The sequence below is a fragment of the Bubalus kerabau genome, chromosome 1 (assembly GCF_029407905.1).
Source record: "Bubalus kerabau isolate K-KA32 ecotype Philippines breed swamp buffalo chromosome 1, PCC_UOA_SB_1v2, whole genome shotgun sequence".
NCBI lineage: Eukaryota > Metazoa > Chordata > Mammalia > Artiodactyla > Bovidae > Bubalus > Bubalus kerabau.
Window position 1 is genome coordinate 136,444,426 of NC_073624.1, and position 23,277 is coordinate 136,467,702.

Consider the following 23,277-nt stretch of genomic DNA (forward strand, 5'->3'; position numbering starts at 1 on the left):
ATTCCTCAGGGTTTTCCATATGTAAACTCATACCACCTGCAAATAGAAATAGTTATTCTTTCTGAACTGGATTCCTTTTATTTAAATTTCTTGCCTAATGGCCCTGACTAGAACATCTAGTACAGTGTTGGATAGAAGTGGTGAGAGGAGACATCCTTATCTTACTCCTGATCTTAGAGGGAAAGTTTTCTCAGTCTTTCATTGTTAAGTATGATGTTAGCTGTGGGTTTTTTAAAGGGTGCCCTTTATCAGATTTAGGAAGTTCCTGTCTAAGTTGTTGAGTGTTTTTTATCATGGAGGGTCTGTTTTTGAAAATTTATTTGATCCCTGGTTTCCATAAGTCAGTTGTTAAGCTTCATGATAGCAGGATCTTCTTAGAACAGTTTGTCATTCAGTGCCTGCAAAGCTTCTTGGCATAGAACAGATGTTCAATAATAATTAGTGAGTGATTGTAGACATGAAGGGATGAGTGAATGCACAGACTTGCTTTTGCAACCATTGTAATCATACTAGCTTCGGGGCTGCTTTTTCTTTTTTTTGGAGGGCGCCACTCCATGTGGCATGTGGGATCTTAGTTACTTAACCAAGGATTGAACCTGTACCCCTTGCAGTAGAAGTGCAGAGTCTTGACCACTGAACTACCAGGGAAGTCCCCTAAGGCTACTCTTAGAGAGTGGGGTTATATATGAAAAACATGAATCATGATCAAAATGTTATGTGAAGATTTGAGCCCTTGGCAGTGAGGGATGTGTGCTGTCTTAGGTCAGGTTCCCTAGGAAGCACTCTGAAACACAGAGTGGTGTACAAGTTTTAGTCTATATTTGAAAAGGGCACGTAGCATCCACTGCATGTATATACTGGATGATCTAGCAGATCTGGGACTGGGAGCCTCAGTACTTCTTTGCAGTGTTTTACTGATACAAGACATTTTGTCTTTGTTAGAGTATTGGCTAGAGGAATTAGGTTTGCAAACAGCCACGATAAGTACAAATTAATGAATTGTTAAATGTCTGATTGTTTACTTATGAAGTCACTAGGCAGATAGTATTTCCCTATCCACTGTTAATGCTATGATATATATGTTTTTATCTCTGTTATTATACTATCTACGTCAAAGTTTGGAATGAAAATATCCATAGAATTAAAATGAATATATCTATAGAAGTATCTTGAAAAATATTTAAAGGCAAATTGTCAGCTACTGTTTCTAAAAGTGGTTATTTATTGAGTGATCGGAGCCTGTCAACTGAGTGCTGACTTTTCTGTATAAGGTTATGAATAGTATCAGAGATTGCTTCGTGACTGGGAAGTGGGAAGAGGATAAAGATGCAGCCAAGATCTTAGCAGAAGATGGTAAGTAAAGTACTGTATTCTTCAGGGAAGACTGCCTTCACTATATCTTATTTTCTTCCGTATCTTTAATAGTCAAGTTGAAGATACTAGTCAACTGGGAAATGCTTTGGGCATCTCCTTTGCTTGGTTCTGCTTGGATGCATATTGTGTCTAAGGTGGAAGAGGAGAGTCTAATGGCCAGTGGAATTCCCCCTTGCTGATAACCCCTGGGCACCTGGTGTATCTCGGTGGAGGAAAGGAGATTCAAGCTCTTTGGGAAAGTGAGCACTTTCCTTCATCACTTACTGTCAGTGGGATTCCTGATTTACCTGGATTGCTGGTGAGATCTAGTTCAGTCTGAGGCAAGAATGAGCCTGTCTGGGCTGCCTTCTCTTGCTGCTTGGGAGTTGGGAAACACTGGCATTAAGTTGCTTTTCTGTGGGTTGTGGTATAGGGAGACACAGGCCACTGTGTCATTCCTCTGCTCCTGGGGACTCTTACCAGCCCATCTTTGTCTTTCCACCTTTGAGAGTTCTCCTTTGGTTATCCCTTGTGCTCTTACATCATTTCTGGAGTTGATGGTTATACACAGTCAGGAGGAACAGAGGAAATATGTCTATACTATCTTTTCCAGACTAGAAAGCCTTGGTGATTATTTTCATTGTAACTGTGTAAACAAGAAAATTAGAATCTTCATGATACTGAATCTTCCTTTCCAAACATGTGGTAGTCTATTTGTTCAGTTGATAATACCTTCTTCATTGAGCCATGTTGAAGAAGGTGGTTAAGGAACTTAACTTAGAGCAGTGCCTAGTATGTGAAGCACTTAAAAGCATCAGATAAGGTTATTCCATGTGTCCTTTAAAAAGCATATTAAAACTTTTAGCATTTTTTAAATGAAGTTCCAACACATTTCTTGTTTAGATTAGTCCTAAGTATTTTATCCTTTTTTATTATTATTACAAATGAAATCTTCTCATCTTTTGTACCTCTTCTGGTCCTTTTGCTTTATGTTACATGAAAATATTTTGATACCTTCTAAATGATGCCTCCCAAAGTTTAACTTCTCTGTTTCTTTTAAGGGTAGGATCCATAACTAAACTTAGAGCTCTAAAAATGAATGAATGAACACTTCTTCTGGGCTCGATATCCTTTTGGTTACTACTGTTACTCTCAATGCTGTGTTTTATGTAATCTAAGATTTTCCCTGGGCTTCCCTGGTGGCTCAGTGGTGAAGAATCCATCTGCTGATGCAGGAGATTTGGTTTTGATCCCTGAGTTGAGAAGATCTTCTGGAGAAGGAAATGGCAACCCACTCCAGTATTCTTGCCTGGGAAATCCCATGGACAGAAGAGCCTTGTGGGCTACAGTCCATGGGGTCACAAAAGAGTCAGACGTAACTTAGTGACTAAAAAATAACACAACAACAAGATTTTCCCTAGGTATATCATATGGTTATACTGTGTTAATCTTATATTGAGACTCCTTCACATGTGTTGTTATCATGACAGGGATTTTCAAATCACTCTTTGAACTTTTGGTTTGGGGACTGATGTACATGGCCATGCTTGCTACCACTGTATGCGTCTCTACTCCAGAATATCTATCACTAATCCTGGGAAAATAGCTCTTGGCTAAGTGGGATTTTGAAGTAAAATATGGAAAAGTGGATTAAGTTCATTTACTTAACCTAAATAGGTGATGAAATACAAAATTTGACAAGAAAAAGAAGGCTGTGTAAATGCAGGATTCTTTAGGGGTATGAAGCTATAAGAACAATGGAAATGAAGTTTGAGATGCAGAGCGACTAAACACACTTAGTGCTAGGTGGTGCTAGAGTGTCACACGCAGGGGAGTCATTTGAATGTTCTTTTCCCAGAGGAACTCTATGGTGACTTTGAAGACCTGGAAACCGGGGACGTGCACAAGGGAAAACCAGGCCCAGATACTCAGGTATGACTTGGCCATGGCTCGCTGTCAGCCACTGGCCCTTCCTTGATCTGTGGTCGGTATGTTCTGCAGGAGGCCCCATATTAAGAAACACAAGTCTTGCTTATCTGTGTAGATTACAGACTGGATGAATTTCTTCTTAAAAGTGAAGTGGGTGAGAACAGAGTAAAAAATGTTGGTTCATTTGTTATCCTTGATTCCTTGAGTTTTTTGAGTGATACTTATTATCTCTTCTTGTTATGATTCTTCAGTCATTGAAAGTTTTAGCTCCTGTGTCACTGTCATTTGTCATCATTTTCCTCTTCTTACACTAAGTGCTGTTTTAAAACTAATTCCCTGTTCTCCCTAATATTTTTAGAACAGTTCCTGGGAGCATTTGGGTTGGGGATACTTGCTGTTACTTTTATTCATGTTTGGCAGTCCCAGCCATATTAAGGAATTGCAGTTAATTGTAATGTAGTTGTCTAAATGTCTCTTGTTGCAGTGCATGTTATTTAGAGCCAAAGGCTTTGTTTTATTTTGTTTTCATGATGAGCATAACTATGATTTTTGCAGCTCAAATAGAACTCTTAAAATCTGCCTTAATATTTAATATGTAAAGGAAAGGTCTCCACAAATTTTCACAAAATTTACTCTTCTGGAAATTTAAGATTGAAGATGTGGAGGAAGAAGTTAAAGAAGAAATTGACCCCAGTGCAGAGGAAAGTGCCAAGAAAAAGCATTTAGATAAAAAGAGAAAATTGAAGGAGATGTTTGATGCAGAATATGATGAAGGAGAAAGCACATACTTTGATGATCTTAAAGGAGAAATGCAGAAACAAGCACAGGTGAGAAAACTCAGTTCCTATCAGCCTCATTTCAAGGTTGTAGTAGTGATGTGAATATGTAACTTTGTTTAGGTCTCTGCTCCGTGACTGGCGTCTGGGCCTCTTGTTTGCACTCCTAGGTCGAGATGCAGATGAGTGTGTTTATTCATGCAGTCATCTAATTATTTCTTCAGTCAGACGTTCACCAGAATTATATCCGTATCTATTTTGTACCAAGCATTATATGTTGAGGAGGCAGAAATGGCTGAGACGTGGCCTCCATTTTTGAGGATCTCACAATGTAGTGATTTGAGACAGTGTGTTTATTTACATGCAGGCATTGCCTTAGTATTTTGATTACTGCTCCTTGACGTGATGATTGAATATTTTGAATGGGCATGTGATTCTTGGCCTTGTGTGGCTGATGCACATACCAGTGCTCTCCAGGGAAGATTTTCTGAAAACCCTCCTTGATCAGAGTTCAAAGGATACTTTGAATGTAAGGTCAGATACAGAGGTAAAGGGAGGATGTAGAATGCTGGAGATGGTCTTTCTCTGCTGTCTGGGGATGCTGAGCAGGCTGTTTGAGTTGATGAACTCTAAAGTTAGAGACACAAAGATGTGTACATAGTTGATGGTGAGTGTTTAAGTTATGCTTTGACAGATGGGGCCACCAAGAATCCCTGTAAACTGGAGCACACCTTAATATGTCTTAAGCAGATTAAGTATATGATTTATTAGGGATTTTTCTGGTGGTCCAGTGGTTAAGAATCCGTCTTCCAGTGCAGGGGTTGCAGGTTTGCTCCCTGGTCAGGGATCAAAAATCCCACATGCCACAGGGGAACTAAGCCTGCATGCTGCAACTAAGACCCAGTGCAGCCCTATAAATAAATATTTTTAAAAGTATGTGATTTCTGAAGATGCACTTGAAGGGTTTCTCAACCTAGTCCTTTATTTAGTCAAAGAAGTATGGTTAGTCATTAACATAGTGATTCCTACTGGGTACTCACCTTTGATAGAAGTGACTAGGGAAGTGTAAGGCTGCTGCTGCTGCTAAGTCACTTCAGTCATGTCCGACCTTGTGCGACCCCATAGACGGCAGCCCACCAGGCTCCTCCGTCCCTGGGATCCTCCAGGCAAGAACACTGGAGTGGGTTGCCATTTCCTTCTCCAGTGCATGAAAGTGAAAAGTCAAAGTGAAGTCACTCAGTCGTGTCCAACTCTTAGCGACCCCATGGACTGCAGCCTACCAGGCTCCTCTGTCCATGGGATTTTCCAGGCAAGAGTACTGGAGTGGGGTGCCATTGCATTCTCCAAAGTGTAAGGCTAGTTCTGTTTAAAATCACCTGGAACATTGTGGGTCATTTATAAAGAACTTTGAATGTGAGATGTACAAGGGGAAATAAGGATGACTTACTGTAAGGGCTGGGTTGTAATAAGTAAAATAGAAAAGCCTTTCACTAGTGTCAGTCTACCAAGGAAGATGAAGTTGGGATTGGTTAGGTTTGAGATACTTTAAGGACAAGAGGGGTGTCAGGTGGTCAATGAGGAGAGCTGTTGGGGTCCAGGGACTGAAATGTGCTGTCCTCAGTATCTGGTTGCTTTTTAAAGTTATGAGATGGGTGGAGTGACCTGGGGAGTGAGTGTAGGGGAAGGAAAGGAGAAGACTGAGACTGACCCCAGGTACTCTGTGTGGCTGGGCAGAGAGGATGAAGCAGCAGTGGGGACTGAGCAGCACTCAGGAGACAGAAGAACTCTAAGAGGACATGAGGTACACTGGAAACCACTGTAGATGGAAGTGATAAATTGTTTCAGATCCTGCTGATGTATTAATTTTGGTGAAGACAGAATTGACCACTAGATTGTGAGGCCTTTAGTGACTTTGATAAGCATTTCAATGGAGTGTTGGTTAAAGTCTAATTTTAGAGCATTTAAGAGGATAGGAGTGGCATAACTGGAACCAGCCTTTAGAACACATCTGTGGAATTTTGCTTCAAAGGTAAGTGGAGAAATGGGGCAATAGTTACAGGAAGTGAAGTCAAAATGTTTTAAGATGAGAGAAATAACAGGCAAGATTTGTTGGAATAAAGTCCAACAAGAGTACATGATCTAGGGTGCAAGTAAAGGTTGGGGTTAAATTGAGGCATGGATAGTCTCTTAACAGCTGCCTAGCAGAGCTTCCTGTGATAATGGAATGCCACATGTTGATACTGACCACTTGAAATATGGCTACTGTGAATGACTGAACTTAAATTTTATTTAGTTTTGATTAATTTAAATTTAAATAGCCATGTGTTCCTACTATATTGAATAGTGCAGAGCTACAAGGCTGAATATGGGTATAAACCCTGGTAGAAGGGCTAATTGGAAGTTCTTTTAGATTGCTTAAATTTTGAGTGAACTAGGAGACAGTCAACAGTTGAGAATGGAGATGAGGAAGGAGATATTGATTGATGAAACGAGAAGTGTGAAATAATTGGAGAGTAAAAAGAGAATGTGTGGATGGAAAAGTTCAGGGTGTGTGTCAACCAACATTAAGGGCTTCCTTCAGAGTTGTTTGTATTTGCTGTGCTATAGCTTGGAGCACCAGAGAAGAAGACAGTTGGGACATATCCTCAGCAAACTATAAAGATAAAACATACATTATTTTTAACTAGTATAAAGCCTAAGTAATTCTGTTCATGATTGCTTTATTTAGAAATTGGCTTTTTTTTTTTAATGTTAATCTTACATTTAGTAAAGATAACAGCCTTGTGGATTTTTAATTGTTTTCTTTTTCCCCCTCTCACATATATAGCTTAACCGAGCAGAATTTGAAGATCAAGATGATGAAGCCAGAGTTCAGTATGAGGGTTTTCGACCTGGGATGTATGTCCGAATTGAGATAGAAAATGTCCCCTGTGAATTTGTGCTTAACTTTGACCCTCATTACCCAATTATTTTGGGTGGTCTGGGCAATAGTGAGGGCAATGTTGGATATGTACAGGTAGGTACCCTTTGCTGCATACTTAACAGCTGAGGTTCTTGGGTCATACTTGAGGCAATAATCTTACTGAAATCTCTTCTCCCCTCAGATGCGTCTGAAGAAACATCGTTGGTATAAGAAAATCCTCAAGTCCCGAGATCCAATCATTTTTTCTGTAGGGTGGAGGAGGTTTCAAACCATCCCACTTTATTATATTGAAGACCACAATGGAAGACAGAGGCTTCTAAAATATACCCCACAGCACATGCATTGTGGAGCAACCTTTTGGGGTAAAAACAGTTTAGAATAGACTTCTTTATAGGTTAATTTAGACCTTTTAGGATTTATCATTGTAGTTTTGCTTTTTTCCTTTTATGAAATCACAATTCATAAGATTTTTCTCTTTTCTGGGGTTGGAGTATATATGTGAAACAGAATCCAGAATGTGTGGTTCACTGTATTTTTTATTTTTTTCTGTTTCCTTTAAGGTCCTATCACTCCACAGGGTACTGGGTTCTTGGCAGTACAGTCTGTCAGTGGCAATATGGTAAGTATCTTGGTTGTTTTATTTTATAGGTTGTGTTTGGGAAATAATGTCTTGATTATGAATATGTACTGAAACTTTAAGTTGAAAATTACTCATTTTTGGTATTTATAGTCTTCAGGGAATGGCAACCCACACCAATATTCTTGCTGGAAAAATCCCATAGACAGAGGAGCCTGGTGGGCTATAGTCTGTGGGGTCGCAAAGAGTTGGACATGACTGAGCGACTAACACAGTCTTCTCTTTACTTTCAATTTTCCTTCGTCTTTTTAATAAGTAAGGTGTGGGAGCAGAGAAGAGGGAAGTAGAATTGTAATGATACTGATAATGTTTTATATTTTTATGTTTTTACGGACATATTTTTCTAAAATTACTTAAGCAGTGCTCACCATGAGCTAACCACTCTACTTGGTTCTGACTTCGACTGGATACCAGCTAGACATTAGACTACCCCTAATGATGCTGGAAAAGAAATGCAAAAAAGCAAAATGGCTGTCTGAGGAGGCCTTACAAATAGCTGTGAAAAGAAGAGAAGCAAAAAGCAAAGGAGAAAAGGAAAGATATAAGCATCTAAATGCAGATTTCCAAAGAATAGCAAGAAGAGATAAGAAAGCCTTCCTCAATGCAAAGAAATAGAGGAAAACAACAGAATGGGAAAGACTAGAGATCTCTTCAAGAAAATTAGAGATACCAAGGAAACATTTCATGCAAAGATGGGCTCGATAAAGGACAGAAATGGTATGGACCTAACAGAAGCAGTAGATATTAAGAAGAGGTGGCAGGAATACACCAGAAGAACTGGACAAAAAAAGATTTTCCTGACCAAGATGATCACGATGGTGTGATCACTGACCTAGAGCCAGACATCCTGGAATGTGAAGTCAAGTGGGCCTTAGAAAGCATCACTACAAACAAAGCTAGTGGAGGTGATAGAATTCCAGTTGAGCTATTCCAAATCCTAAAAGATGATGCTGTGAAAGTGCTGTACTCAATATGCCAGCAAATTTGGAAAACTCAGCAGTGGCCACAGGACTAGAAAAGATCAGTTTTCATTCCAATCCCAAAGAAAGGCAATGCCAAAGAATGCTCAAACTACCGCACAATTGCACTCATCTCACACGCTAGTAAAGTAATGCTCAAAATTCTCCAAGCCAGGCTTCAACAATACATGAACCCTGAACTTCCAGATATTCAAGCTGGTTTTAGAAAAGGCAGAGGAACCAGAGACCAAATTGCCAACATCCACTGGATCATCAAAACAGCAAAAGAGTTCCAGAAAAACATCTATTTCTGCTTTATTGACTATGCCAAAGCCTTTGACTGTATGGATCACAATAAACTGTGGAAAATTCTGAAAGAGATGGGAATACCAGACCACCTGATCTGCCTCTTGAGAAACCTGTATGCAGGTCAGGAAGCAACAGTTAGAACTGGACATGGAACAACAGACTGGTTCCAAATAGGAAAAGGAGTACGTCAAGGCTGTATATCGTCACCCTGCTTATTTAACTTATATGCAGAGTACATCATGAGAAACGTTGGGCTGGAAGAAGCACAAGCTGGATTCAGTATTGCTGGGAGAAATATCAATAACCTCAGATATGCAGATGATACCACCCTTATGGCAGAAAATGAGGAACTCAAAAGCCTCTTGATGAAAGTGGAGAGTGAAAAAGCTGGCTTAAAGTTCAACATTCAGAAAACGAAGATCATGGCATCTGGTCCCATCATTTCATGGCAAATAGTTGGGGAAACAGTGGAAACAGTGTCAGACTTTATTTTTTGGGCTCCAAAATCACTGAAAATGGTGACTGCAGCCGTGAAATTAAAAGATGCTTACTCCTTGGAAGAAAAGTTATGACCAACCTAGATAGCATATTCAAAAGCAGAGATATTACTTTGCCAACAAAGGTCCATCTAGTCAAGGCTATGGTTTTTCCAGTGGTCATGTATGGATGTGAGAGTTGGACTGTGAAGAAAGCTGAGCGTCAAAGAATTGATGCTTTTGAACTGTGGTGTTGGAGAAGACTCGAGAATCCCTTGGACTGCAAGGAGATCCAACCAGTCCATTGTGAAGGAGATCAGCCCTGGGATTTCTTTGGAAGGAATGATGCTAAAGCTGAAACTCCAGTACTTTGGCCACCTCATGCGAAGAGTTGACTCATTGGAAAAGACTCTGATGCTGGGAGGGATTGAGGGCAGGAGGAGAAGGGGATGACAGAGGATGAGATGGCTGGATGGCATCACTGACTCAATGGACGTGAGTCTGAGTGAACTCCGGGAGTTGGTGTTGGACAGGGAGGCCTGGCGTGTTGCGATTCATGGGGTCGCAAAGAGTTAGACATGACTGAGTGACTGAACTGAACGATGCTGGTTTAGCAAAGTGTGTTCACACAGCCTTCATTTGACCAATCAGAGCAGGTTTTTGGCCTCATTTAACAGCAAAGAAAACAGAATAATGGGCAAATGTAATCCATCCTAAATGTCCAAAATTTAATTTTTCAGCCATTGTAGCCAAATTTTCATATTCCCTTTCATTTATTCATATTTGTGAAACTGTGTTACTATGAAATCACCCTCAGTAATTAGCTCAAGATATCGTCAGTTTTGGCTTATATGTATTATAATTTCAGATAACTTTTGTTAAAATACTGGTTTGTATGTTCACATATTCTTTTTCTTAGGTGACTGTAAGTGAATTGCACTTCAGTAATTTATTGCATTACAGAGAAATGTAGTTTTTCTCTTGCTGATATTATTCCTGTATTCAAATTTTGGGGGTTCCTTTTTAGCCTGATTTCCGGATAGCTGCCACAGGAGTTGTCCTTGATCTGGATAAATCTATAAAAATTGTAAAGAAATTAAAACTAACTGGTTTTCCATATAAAATTTTCAAGAACACTTCATTCATTAAGGTCTGTATATCTCTTTATATATTCAAATATTTTTAATGTATATATTGTTAAAGGAGGCATGAAATACTTCTCATTTAGGTCTAAGAGATAGTTCTAATGCTTTCAGAAAAGTATTTGAAATCTTCTCTAAACTTGGTTTTTTATATTTTTAGTTTACTCCTTTATATTATTCTCTGTGTTACTTAAATGTGCTCAGAAATCTTAAGGTGAAATAAAATAGAGATATTTAATAATTAAGGCTATTACTCATTATTTCCCTGTGAGATTGTCACAGAGCCAATATTGAAAATATGTAATCTCATTCACTAGGTTTTGTTTCCTACCTTTTTGGTTTGTGTTGAGAGAGGGGGAAAATCATGGGTTTGTCAAACAGATCAGTAGAAAAATAGACAAAGCAGTTCTCAAAATACTTTATTGGCAGGGGTATGGAGAAATGGATGTTATGTCAAGCAGTAAGTATAACGTGAGAGGGTAGTTTGAGCAACATTTATTGAAAATTTCATTAGTGGGCTGTTTCCGTTAAAAATATAGAGTTAAGATGATCATAAAATGTTCTTAAGGTAATATACAACCATCAGCATTTATTTGTCTAGCTTTCTTTATTTTTGGAGTGTGTACATATAAGTAATAGGATATGAGCTGTAGTCCAGCTCCGTGAGATGACAGCAAAGGCCATCTAGGCTAGTTCAGCCAATAAACATCATTTGTTCCTTTCTTCTACAAAGATAGTGGTAATGAGCATATGTATGAGCTCACAATAGTCTTAATTGGTGTTATTTCAGGAAAAATAGAGCTGCACTCCTGTTGACCTAGTAATTCTACTTTTGAGGGGAAATACATTTTGATTATTTTATTACCCTTCAATGAATTATTGTCTGTTTTTTAACCAAGGATATATTTATGAACTAAGAGATAAAATATCTGACTTTGTGTCTATATACTTTTTAAATATTTATATATATATATATATCTCTCTATAGGGAATGTTTAATTCTGCCTTGGAAGTGGCCAAATTTGAAGGTGCTGTGATTCGAACGGTCAGTGGAATAAGGGGACAGATCAAGAAGGCGCTCCGGGCTCCAGAAGGAGCTTTCCGGGCCACATTTGAGGATAAATTGCTGATGAGTGGTAAATCTCCTTTGTGGTGTGTTCTTAACAGCATGTTACTGTTCAGTATTGATTTCTAGCCAGTGTGAATTATAGGTGGGAGTTTAGATCTTTAGAAACAGAGGAGTTGGGACTTTCCTGGTGGTCCAGTGGGTAAGACTTTGCCTACCAATGTAGTGGGTGTAGGTTCAGTCCCTGGTGGGTTAGCTAAGATCCCACATACCTCATGGCCAAGAAACCAAAACATAAAACACAAGTAATATTGTATCAAATTCAGTTAAGACTTTAAAAATGGTACACATCAAAAGAAAAGAAAAACAGGAGTCAGTTGTAGTTCTCCCCGTTTGGAACATCTTGTGCACTGCGCCTGGCAACAACCAGAGAACTTATATACTATTCAAAAGTAGTTCACTTGGCACAGTCTGTCTTCAAATACTATGCAACCAGCTAGAGAAGTTTGGAGTATTTTGTTTTTTTGTGTGTGTACTAACATGGATATGAATTGTCTCCTGAAAACGGTAATGTAAATACACTCTCTTTCCAGATATTGTCTTCATGAGAACTTGGTATCCTGTCTCCGTTCCAGCCTTCTATAACCCAGTAACATCTTTGTTAAAACCAGTTGGTGAGAAAGACACCTGGTCAGGAATGCGGACAACTGGTCAACTCCGGCTTGCCCATGGCATCAAACTAAAAGCCAACAAGGATTCTCTCTATAAGGTATAGTCGCGTATGTGTTCTGTAGATGCGTGTCATTCAGAAGCTTTGTATGTAATGGTTTTTTGCGGTTTGAATTTTCAAGTAGAAAGTCTAACATAAAACTTGAGTGAATCTGTTTATGTTCATAGACTATTTTGGAAGGAACACAGAAAAAGTGGTAAAAGTGATTTTCTCTGTATTGGAAAGGAGACTTAAACTTTTCACTGTATATACCTCATTTGAACTGTTCTTCTTGGCACTAAACACATATATTACTTTTAAAAACATTAATATACTTATTCTCATTGAAACAATGTGGAAGGTTATTTTTGAAGGATTTAATAAACTTTTTATTGAAGTGTTAACATACATACACCTTCCCTGATAGCTCAGTTGGTAAAGAATCCGCCTGCAATGCAGAAATCATTGCAGGTTCAATTCCTGGGTCAACAAGATCCACTGGAGAAGGGATAGGCTACCCACGCCAGTATTCTTGGGCTTCGCTTGTGGCTCATCTGGTAAAGAATCTGCCTGCAGCATGGGAGACCTGGGTTCGATCCCTGGGTTGGGAAGATCCCCTGGAGAAGGGAAAGGCTACCCACTCCAGTATTCTGGCCTGGAGAATTCCATGGACTATAGTCCTTGGTGTCGCAGAGAGTCAGACACAACTGAGTGACTTTCACTTTCAACATACATACAGAGAGGAGGTACACAAATAATAAGTGTATACAGCTCAATGAATTTTTTTTTTGCTTTTTTTTTAAACTGGAGGATAAGTGCTTTACAGTATTGTGTTGGTTTCTGCTGTACAACATTGTGAATCAACCCTAAGTATACATATGTCTCCTCCTTCTTCAACCTTCCTCCCATCCCCACCCCATCAGATCACATCAGATCAGTTGCTCAGTCGTGTCCGACTCTTTGCGACCCCATGAATCGCAACACACCAGGCCTCCCTGTCCATCACCAACTCCCGGAGTTCACTCAGACTCACGTCCATCGAGTCAGTGATGCCATCCAGCCATCTCATCCTCTGTCGTCCCCTTCTCCTCCTGCCCCCAATCCCTCCCAGCATCAGAGTCTTTTCCAATGAGTCAACTCTTCTCATGAGGTGGCCAAAGTACTGGAGTTTCAGCTTTAGCATCATTCCTTCCAAAGAAATCCCAGGGCTGATCTCCTTCACAATGGACTGGTTGGATCTCCTTGCAGTCCAAGGGACTCTCAAGAGTCTTCTCCAACACCACAGTTCAAAAGCATCAATTCTTCGGCGCTCAGCCTTCTTCACAGTCCAACTCTCACATCCATACATGACCTCAGGAAAAACCATAGCCTTGACTAGACGAACCTTTGTTGGCAAAATAATATCTCTGCTTTTGAATATGCTATCTAGATTGGTCATAACTTTTCTTCCAAGGAGTAAGCGTCTTTTAATTTCATGGCTGCAGTCACCATCTGTAGTGATTTTGGAGCCTAGAAAAATAAAATCTGACACTGTTTCCACTGTTTCCCCATCTATTTCCCATGAAGTGGTGGGACCGGATGCCATGATCTTCGTTTTCTGAATGTTGAGCTTTAAGTCAGTTTTTTCACTCTCCACTTTCACTTTCATCAAGAGGCTTTTGAGTTCCTCTTCACTTTCTGCCATAAGGGTGGTGTCATCTGCATATCTGAGGTTATTGATATTTCTCCCGGCAATCTTGATTCCAGCTTGTGTTTCTTCCAGTCCAGCGTTTCTCATGATGTACTCTGCATAGAAGTTAAATAAGCAGGGTGACAATATACAGCCTTGACGAACTCCTTTTCCTATTTGGAACCGGTCTGTTATTCCATGTCCAGTTCTAACTGTTGCTTCCTGACCTGCATACAGATTTCTCAAGAGGCAGATCAGGTGGTCTGGTATTCCCATCTCTTTCAGAATTTTCCACAGTTTATTGTGATCCATACAGTCAAAGGCTTTGGCATAGTCAATAAAGCAGAAATAGATGTTTTTCTGGAACTCTCTTGCTTTTTCCATGATTCAGCGGATGTTGGCAATTTGATCTCTGGTTCCTCTGCCTTTTCTAAAACCAGCTTGAACATCAGGAAGTTCACGATTCACATATTGCTGACGCATGGCTTGGAGAATTTTGAGCATTACTCTTAAGTTCTCAGTCCCTGCCTGAATTCCCATTTTCATTCAGGTTTTAGTCTCTGAGAATGTCCATTATTTTGTTCACAGCTTAACAAGGCATTTGAAAAGATTTGTTTGTGTTAATGGTGGATATTTAATTGTTTTGTAATAAGTGGGTAATTCAGGGTATTGGTTTATCATTCTGCTAGAAACAGTTTTCCAGGCATTAGTTTTTCTGTGAAATAGTTAATAAAATTTGAGTCATGTTGCCATGAATTGCTCTTAAAATATGCTTGAGGACATAGTACCTGTTGTCCAGTTTGTGGAGCTTACTTATTTTTGAGAAGGATATTTCTCTGAATTCTTTCATTCTAAAATATTTTGGTTTTTAAACAGAGAATATTGAATATTATTGTGGGCAGTGTCTTAAGATATTGCATAAATATTCTCTATGTAGTCTACTTTAGTAAAGGTTTAGGGCAAAACTGTCAGCTTACTAACTACTTTTGAGGCAGTTAAGGATTTTGGTCATCTCAATTTAAGTATAGAATTTGGTTAGCTTGAAAATTGAATGTAGAGAGAGTTTTGCCTTCATTTGTCATTTAAATCTCGCTTTTTAAAATCAGCCTTTTATTAGAAACACAATAAACTTCTTAATGAGAATCAGAGGTGGGCGCACTTTGGCTCTTCATTGGAGGAATAACTGTGTCCTTAAATCCAGAGAGGCTGATAGTCAAGATGAAAAGCTATTATTATTCTTGTCAGGCTAGAAAAAGCCATCTCAGTGCTCCAAAGATAAGGCCTGAATTTGCCATTAACAGAAAGGTTGGATCTTTTCATCAAATCTATTAAGATCCCATTGCCCATACTGTAGAAATTTGCACAGTTGATTTCTTGGAAGAATTATAAATATGTATTCTATATATATTCTATATATTCCTTTGTTTTTTCTGTAGCTGTGCATGCTCACTGAAGCGATTTATATTTGATGGATAATTGAGTCCTCATTTCTCATGGTCAGCAAACTGTGGTATTACTGATTTGTGGAAAAATCAATCCACTGAGAAGATTTCATGCAAATTTTAAGTGCGCATTGATCATAATTTAAATATGTCATAGTCTTTGTTTTCTTTTTCTTTTTCAGCCAATTGTGAGGCAAAAGAAACATTTTAACTCACTGCACATTCCAAAAGCCTTGCAGAAGGCCCTGCCGTTTAAGAGCAAGCCCAAGACCCAGGCAAAGGCAGGCAAGACTCCAAAGGACAGAGTGAGACCAGCCGTCATACGGGAGCCTCATGAAAGGAAGGTACTGTCAATGGATGGCTTCCAGTACTTTGCATTTAGATGTGAAAGTCATGCTCTCAGTAACACATTTGGCGTTCTTACTGCATTCTCACTTTACATGAGGAAAGGATAAGGGTCAGACACTTCAGGGCACTAGATCTGGAAATTAGAAGAAAGGCCAGAATCCATTTCCCTTCTTTTGTTTAGTCATGCTCTGCCTTATGCATTTTAATGGGGAATAAGAAGCACACAGCTGGCACATCACTCTATCAGCTGTACAGAGTATCCATAGAGTGATTAACAAAGGTGGTTTTGTGGTCAAGGCTGTTATATAAGTATTTTGTTAAGTCAGTGTGCTCCTACTTATATTTCCATGCAAATTATAATTCCCTAGTTCAGGATCAGTTTTCACTAGATTAATATTCATTTGGATAATGAATTGATTCTCATTTTGATACAGTCAGCTGCAGTGTGTAAGGATCCCTGAAACTTAGAACGAAGGCATGCTACAGCTGTAAGAATATTTTGATGCTCAGTGGTTTTGTCCTTGTCAGATCCTTGCACTGCTGGATGCTCTGAGTACAGTGCACAGTGAGAAGATGAAGAAAGCCAAGGAGCAGCGACATCTCCACAACAAAGAACACTTCAAAATGAAGCAGAAGGAGGAAGAAGAGAAACTGAAGCGACAGAAGGACCTCAGGAAGAAGCTCTACCGAATTCAGGGTCAGAAAGAAAGAAGAAATCAAAAGTCCAGTCTAAAGGGGCCTGAGGAGCAGTTGAAGTGAGCTGCAGACAGATAGACTGTCATTTGAACCCACAGTGATGAATGTTTTCGCATTGTAAGTGACAGGTCAGGGGACTGGACAAGCCTGTTTGTCGGGGCATCACCCAGACCGTGCCTTCGAGAGGAGAAATGAGACTGCTCACAGGATACCTGTTCATTCTCAACATCCAGGTTACCGCAAAATAAAGCTACATAATTTATGGTTTTCTAGATCCCCTCACATTCCTCTTAACCTGTCTCAGTTTAATTTTGTGCTACGAAAGTATTAAAATATTTTCTTGTTAATTTTGCCTGAGTAGTTTTCATTAAGGATGAATGCTTGATGATTGCTTTTTCAACCAACTTCATGATGCGTTTTCCAGGAGGGAAAAAATGTTAACTTGACTCCTTAGCATTAAGGTAAAATTTTAGAAGCGGATATGTAATTTTTGGTTTTTTGTCTGTTATATGTTATATTCTTTGATCATTGATCCTAATGGACATTTTACGTCTTCACGTTTTGCAAGTTAGTGTTAGCTGTGCATACTCAATCACTTCAGTCATGTCCAACTCTTTGTGACCCTATGGGTGGTAGCCCACAAGGCTCATCTGTTCATGGGAATCTCCAGGCAAGAATACTGGAGTGGGTTGCCATACCCTCCTCCAGAGGATCTTCCTGGCTTGTGGATCAAACCCACATCTCTTCTGTCTCCTGTATTGGCAGGCAGGTTCTTTACCACTAGTGCCACTTGGGAAGACAGTAATAGCTAGTTAACACTAAATACTCATTTAATGTTTTAGACCAGGGATGATGTGTATCTGTGGAGATAGTTAGGCATACTGTCTGAAGTTCATATTGGTAAACCCTCTAGGTCTAAAATACATAACTGAGAGACAACACCACCTACCTGGGAGTGAGCGGAATCATCCAGGGATAGGAAAGGATCAAGATGAAACAGCCAGATCTTAGTGCAGTGTTCCTGCCATTAGTTAAGTGTCTCCACATACGTCAAAGAACATCATCAAGTCCAATCCCCATGTTCAGGCCAGCGCCGAAGAAGCCCAAGTGATCCTACTAAGACATCCACTCGTCTAAAATCTGAACAGGTCCAGCTAAGCAAGGCTGTGCACAGAAGCCAGACACATAACTTACATAAACAAAGAGGGCAGCCTGTCCTTCCCAGTGTCCTAGACTGCTACACACAGACTTTACCATCACAGTGCTAGATGCAGGGAGGGGCTCGGTGGGGCTCCTGGCTCTGCCACTGTTTATGGTGTGACTCTGGAAGATGATGCTGTGAAAGTGCTGCACTCAATATACCAGCAAACTGGGAAAATTCAGCAGTGGCCACAGGACTGGAAAAGGTCAGTTTTCATTCCAATCCCAAAGAAGGGCAATGCCAAAGAATCCTCAAACTACCGCATGATTGCACTCATCTCACACACTAGTAAAGTAATGCTCAAAATCCTCCAAGCCAGGCTTCAACAGTACATGAATTGTGAGCTTCCAGATGTTCAAGCTGGATTTAGAAAAGCCAGAGGAACCAGAGATCAAATTGCCAACATCCGCTGGATCATGGAAAAAGCAAGAGAGCTCCAGAAAAACATCTGCTTTATTGACTATACCAAAGCCTTTGACTGTGTGGACCACAATAAACTGGAAAATTCTTTAAGAAATGGGAATCCAGACCACCTGACCTGCCTTTTGAGAAACCTATATACAGGTCAGGAAGCAACAGTTAGAACTGGACATGGAACAACAGACTAGTTCCAAATAGGAAAAGGAGTATGTCAAGGCTGTATATCGTCACCCTGCTTATTTAACTTATATGCAGAGTACATCATGAAAAATGCTGGGCTGGAAGAAGCACAAGCTGGAATCAAGATTGCCGGGAGAAATATCAGTAACCTCAGATATACAGATGACACCACCCTTATGACAGAAAGTGAAGAAAAACTAAAGAGCTTCTTGATGAAAGTGAAAGAGGAGAGTGAAAAAGTTGGCTTAAAACTCAACATTCAGAAAACTAAGATCATGGCATCTGGTCCCATCACTTCATGGCAAACAGATGGGGAAACAGTGGAAACAGTGACAGACTTTATTTTGGGGGTGCTCCAAAATCACTGAAGATGGTGACTGCAGCCATGAAATTAAAAGATGCTTGCTCCTTGGAAGAAAAGTTACTACCAACCTAGACAACCTAGTCAAAGCTATGTTTTTTTCCAGTAGTCATGTATGGATGTGAGAGTTGGACCATAAAGAAAGCTGAGCACTGAAGAATTGATAACTTTTGAACTGTGATGTTGGAGAAGACTCTTGAGAGTCCCCTGGACTGCAAGAAGATCCAACCAGTCCATCCTAAAGGAAGTCAGTCCTGAATATTCATTGGAAGGAGTGATGCTGAAGCTGAAACTCCAATACTCTGGCCACCTGATGTAAAGAACTGACTAATTTGAAAAGACCCTGATGCTGGGAAAGATTGAAGGTGGGAGGAGAAGGGGACAATAGAGGATGAGACAGTTGGATGGCATCAGCAACTGATGGACATGAGTTTGAGTAAACTCTGGGAGTTGGTGATGGACAGGGAGGCCTGGCGTGCTGCAGTCCATGGGGTCACAAAGAGTCAGACACAGCTGAGCGGCTGAACTGAACTGGGCAAATTCCCAAGTATCTCTGAGTTTCAAGTTTCTTATCTGTAATATGGGGGTAATAAACTAATCTTGCAGTTTGTGAGGCTTTAATGAGACCTAATGCAAAATGACTGGCACAGAACAGATTTTTAAATTTTTTTGTTTCTCTTGGTTCCATTTTAAAGAGTTGTATAGGGTCCAAGAGTTTTAATACTTACATAGATTTTAACACATTTTCTATATGTTCATGTAACCACCACCACTGTCAAGATACCAAAGAGGTCCCTTCTCCAGAGCACTTCCTCATGCTATGTAGCCCAAGCCTTCCTCACTTCCAACCCCCATTAACTGCTGATGAGTTTTTCATCACTACAACTTGTCATTTCAAGAATATGTAAGTAAAACAACAGAGTATGTAATCTTTTGAAATTGGCATTATGTCTTTGAGATTCATCCCAATTGTCCTGTGTATCAGTGGTGTATTCTTTTTGTTTACTAAATAGTTACCAGCTGTACAGACACACCACAGTTGGTTATCCATTCTCCAGTGAAAGGCCTTGTGGTTGTTCCAGTTTGGGGCAATTATGAATATAGCTGCTATAAATATCTGTATAGAGGTTTTTGTGTGAACATGTTTTCATTACTCCAGGGTAAAAAAATAACCCAGGAGAAGCACTTCTGGGTCATATGGTTTAAAAGAACTGTCAAAATGTTTTCTGGAGGGGTTGTACCATTTTGCATTCCCACCAGCTAATGGATATATAGTGGTATCTCGCTGTGGTTTTAATTTGCATTTCCCTAATGACCAATAATGTGGAGCATCTTTTCATATGCTTAACTTGCCTTTCATGTACTGTGTCTGTCCTCTCTGGTGATATGTTTTATTTTCAAGTCTTTTGCCTACTATTTATTTGGATCATTATTGATTTTGAGAGTTCTTTGTATATTTTGGAAGAAGTCCTTTGTCACATATATGATTTGCTAATACTTTCTTCTAGTATACTGCTGTTTTTTCATTTTCTTAAGAGTATCTTTAACAAAATTTAAAAGATTTGTGAAGCCTAATTTATTAATTTTCTCTTTTATGGTTTGTGCATTTAGTGTCCTCACTAAGAATTCTTTTCCTAGCCCCAGGTCAAGAAGATATTCTTGTATGTTTTCTTCTAAAAGCTTTATAGCTTTATGCTTTTCATTTTGAGTTAATTTTTATATAGATGTGAAATTTAGATTGGAGTCATTTTTTTTTTTTCACTTATTGTTCTAATACCATTTGTCAAAAGGCTATCCTTTCTCCATTGAAATACCTTTGCATCTTTGTCAAAAATCAGTTGGGCATATTTGTGAGGGTATATTCTGGGCTGTATTCTCTTTCTTTGATTGATGCATCCATCACTTTGCCACAATATCTTGATTATTGTAGCTTTATATTAGGTCTGTAAACTAAGAAGTGTGATTCCTCTAACTATTTTTTCAAAATTGTTGCTGCTGTTCTAGAGCCTTTCCCTTTTGATATAAATTTTAATAAGCTTGCCTACATTTACCAAAGAATCCTGCTGTGATTTTGATGGCTTTTGATCTATAGATCAACTTGGAAAGAACTGAAATCAATATAGAGCTCTACAGTCCATGGCTTCTCTCTCCGTTTATTTAAGACTTTTTTGGTTTCAAATTGTTTGCTGCTAGTTTTTAGAAAAATGATTGGTTTTTCTGTGTTGAACTTACATTCTGTGACTGTAATGCGCCCATTTAGTCTAGATCTTTTTGTGGGGAGGAGAGCAGATTTCTTGGGATTTTCTACTTAGACTGTCATGTTTTCTGCAAGTAGAGAGGGTTTTTATTCCTTCCTTTATAACTGTGAAACTGATGTGTTGCGGTGGCTAGGACTTTCAGGATAATGTGAAATTGAAGTATTGAAGGTGGACATTCTGGCTTTGGTCCCATTGTAGATACACTTTCTCAGTTTGAGGAAATTCCTTTCTATGCCTGGTTTAGCTGGGAATCTTTATCATGAATGAATGTTGTAAGGGATATGGTTCTGTAGAGTTCTTATGTCTATTTGATTATGGTATCAGGGTAATGCTGGCCTTATAAGATGATTTGGAAAATGTTCCCTCTCCTTTTATATTCTTGAATTGAGGGTAGAATTGTTATTTCTTCTTTAAATGTTTGGTAAAATCTGTCAGTGAGGGAATTCCTTAGTGATCCAGTAGTTAAGACTCCGTGCTACCAAGGCAGGGGAAATGGGTTCAATACCTGGTTGAAGAACTAAGATCCTGCAAGCCGTAAACTGTGACCAGAAAGATTTTTTTTAATGTTTATTTAACAATGAATTTAATATATTTAATAGTTATAGGACTACTCAGATTACTTCATCCTAAGTGAATTTTCCTAGGTTATGAAATGGAATTGATTTATTTCACCTAAATTGTCAAATTTATGAGAATAGAGTTATTTGTGTGTCCCTTGTGTGTGTGTAGCTCATTCAGTTGTGTCTGACTTTGTGACCCCAAGGACTGTAGCCCACCAGACTCCGCTGTCCATGGAATTCTCCAGGCAAGAATACTGGAGTGGGTTGCCATTTCCTTCTCCAGGGGATCTTCCCTATCCAAGGATCAAATCCACATCTCCTGCATTGGCAGGTGGATTCTTTACCACAGCACCACCTGGGAAACCCCCATATGAATCTCTTACTATCCTTTTACTATCTTTTGGGTCTGTATGACATCACCTCTTTCATTCCTAATAATGGTAATTTGTGTCTTCTCTACTTTTGTTCTTTGTCAGTATTCCTAGAAGTTTATTAATTTTTATTTCAAAGAATGAGCTTCTGGTTTCATTGATATTTCTCTATTCTTTTCCTGTTTTTAATTTCATTGGTTTCTGCTCTTTATTATTTCTTTTCTTATGCATGCTTTGATTTTATTATGTTCTTTTTTCCTAATGTCTTAAGATTGAAGCTTAGATTAATGATTTGAGACTTTTCTTTTTTCCTAAAATAAGCATTTAATGTCATACATGTCCTTGTAAGCACTCTGTAGCTGCAGAGTGCTACAGCCTTCTATGGGTTGTGGTCACAGTGTCAGTTCCATTTACATACAAAGCCCTTGCAGTGTTATTTGGGTCAGTCTCACATGTGCATTACCCGTAGCCTGTGTGGGCCTGGGACTTGGATCTATTTCTTTGGCCCATTCTCAGAGTCAATGATATGCTGCTTAGAGTCAATGCGTGCACAGCCCAGGAGGGCGCCCAGGAGCTCATTAACAACTTTGGGGGGTCACTGTCCTGAACTCTTCCACTCCATGACTTCCTGGTACTTTCCCCGTTTCCTTTTCAGCCCTCAGTCTAAACACTGCAGCTTCCATACCACGTCTGTGCCCAAATCCAGAGTCAAGCAAAGAACCAAGAGAGTAAGAAAACAATGGTTAAAACAACACCAACAACAAAACTCCTTCCAACCTGGATCAAAAAAGGACATGCTTATGGGCTGCAGAGGGCTGGGCAGGAGAAAATGGAGTAGGGAAGAGGAGAGATTTCTTGCACTCTCTCTGGGTTTTAGGAGACTCTTGCTCCTCAGCCTGAAGGCTTTCTTGAGCGGTCTCTGTTTGCACCTACATCCCCCTTGAGGTTTAGCCTGCCTCGCTCGGGTGAGGATAGCTATGAGGTACCAGGAAAGGGAAAATGGTAAAACTCACCACCAGCTCAGTGTTACTTTGAATTATGGTCTCCTGTCCCAGTCCTCCTGCTGTTGTTTTATTTGACTTTAAAAGTCCTCAAATAGCTCCTCTATGGATTCTATTCAAGTTTGTACACTTGCATTTCAGTGGAAGAGTGAAATGTACTTACTGAATGTTTTTTCCTGGTCTGAAGTCCCCTTTAGTTTTTCCCTTTAAAACAAATTCCTATAAATAAGATTCTGCGGCCACTTTTTAAAAATTGCTTTTTATTTTGAAATAATTATAGATTCACAGGAATTTGCCCAAAAATTTACAGGGAGTTTTCCTTGGGGCATTTACCCAGCTTCCTCCAGTGCTAACATCTGGCAGAACTGTAGTACAATATCAAAATCAGGAAAACTGACCTTGGCACAAATCCACAGAGTTTTTCAGATCTCATGAGTCATTTATGTACTAATTTATGTGTGTTATCCTGTGTGATAGCATGTGTGTAGCTT

At 39.4% G+C, this 23,277-nt stretch overlaps 1 protein-coding gene across 4 annotated transcripts in view; it reads left to right on the forward strand.

Moving 5' to 3' along the window:
* The window catches only part of BMS1 (BMS1 ribosome biogenesis factor), a 33,450-nt gene extending 16,669 nt beyond the window's left edge, over window positions 1–16,781 (forward strand). For all 4 annotated transcript variants that reach the window (XM_055589403.1, XM_055589399.1, XM_055589400.1 and 1 more), the window contains exons 13-23: window positions 1,272–1,353; window positions 3,212–3,285; window positions 3,933–4,109; window positions 6,886–7,074; window positions 7,163–7,343; window positions 7,542–7,600; window positions 10,390–10,512; window positions 11,493–11,640; window positions 12,164–12,339; window positions 15,573–15,734; window positions 16,267–16,781. In XM_055589403.1, coding sequence (XP_055445378.1) covers window positions 1,272–1,353; window positions 3,212–3,285; window positions 3,933–4,109; window positions 6,886–7,074; window positions 7,163–7,343; window positions 7,542–7,600; window positions 10,390–10,512; window positions 11,493–11,640; window positions 12,164–12,339; window positions 15,573–15,734; window positions 16,267–16,497 — 1,602 coding nt within the window. In that variant the 3' untranslated portion in view covers window positions 16,498–16,781. The remainder of the gene's footprint in view (window positions 1–1,271; window positions 1,354–3,211; window positions 3,286–3,932; window positions 4,110–6,885; window positions 7,075–7,162; window positions 7,344–7,541; window positions 7,601–10,389; window positions 10,513–11,492; window positions 11,641–12,163; window positions 12,340–15,572; window positions 15,735–16,266) is intronic.
* The last annotated feature ends 6,496 nt before the right edge of the window (window positions 16,782–23,277 follow it).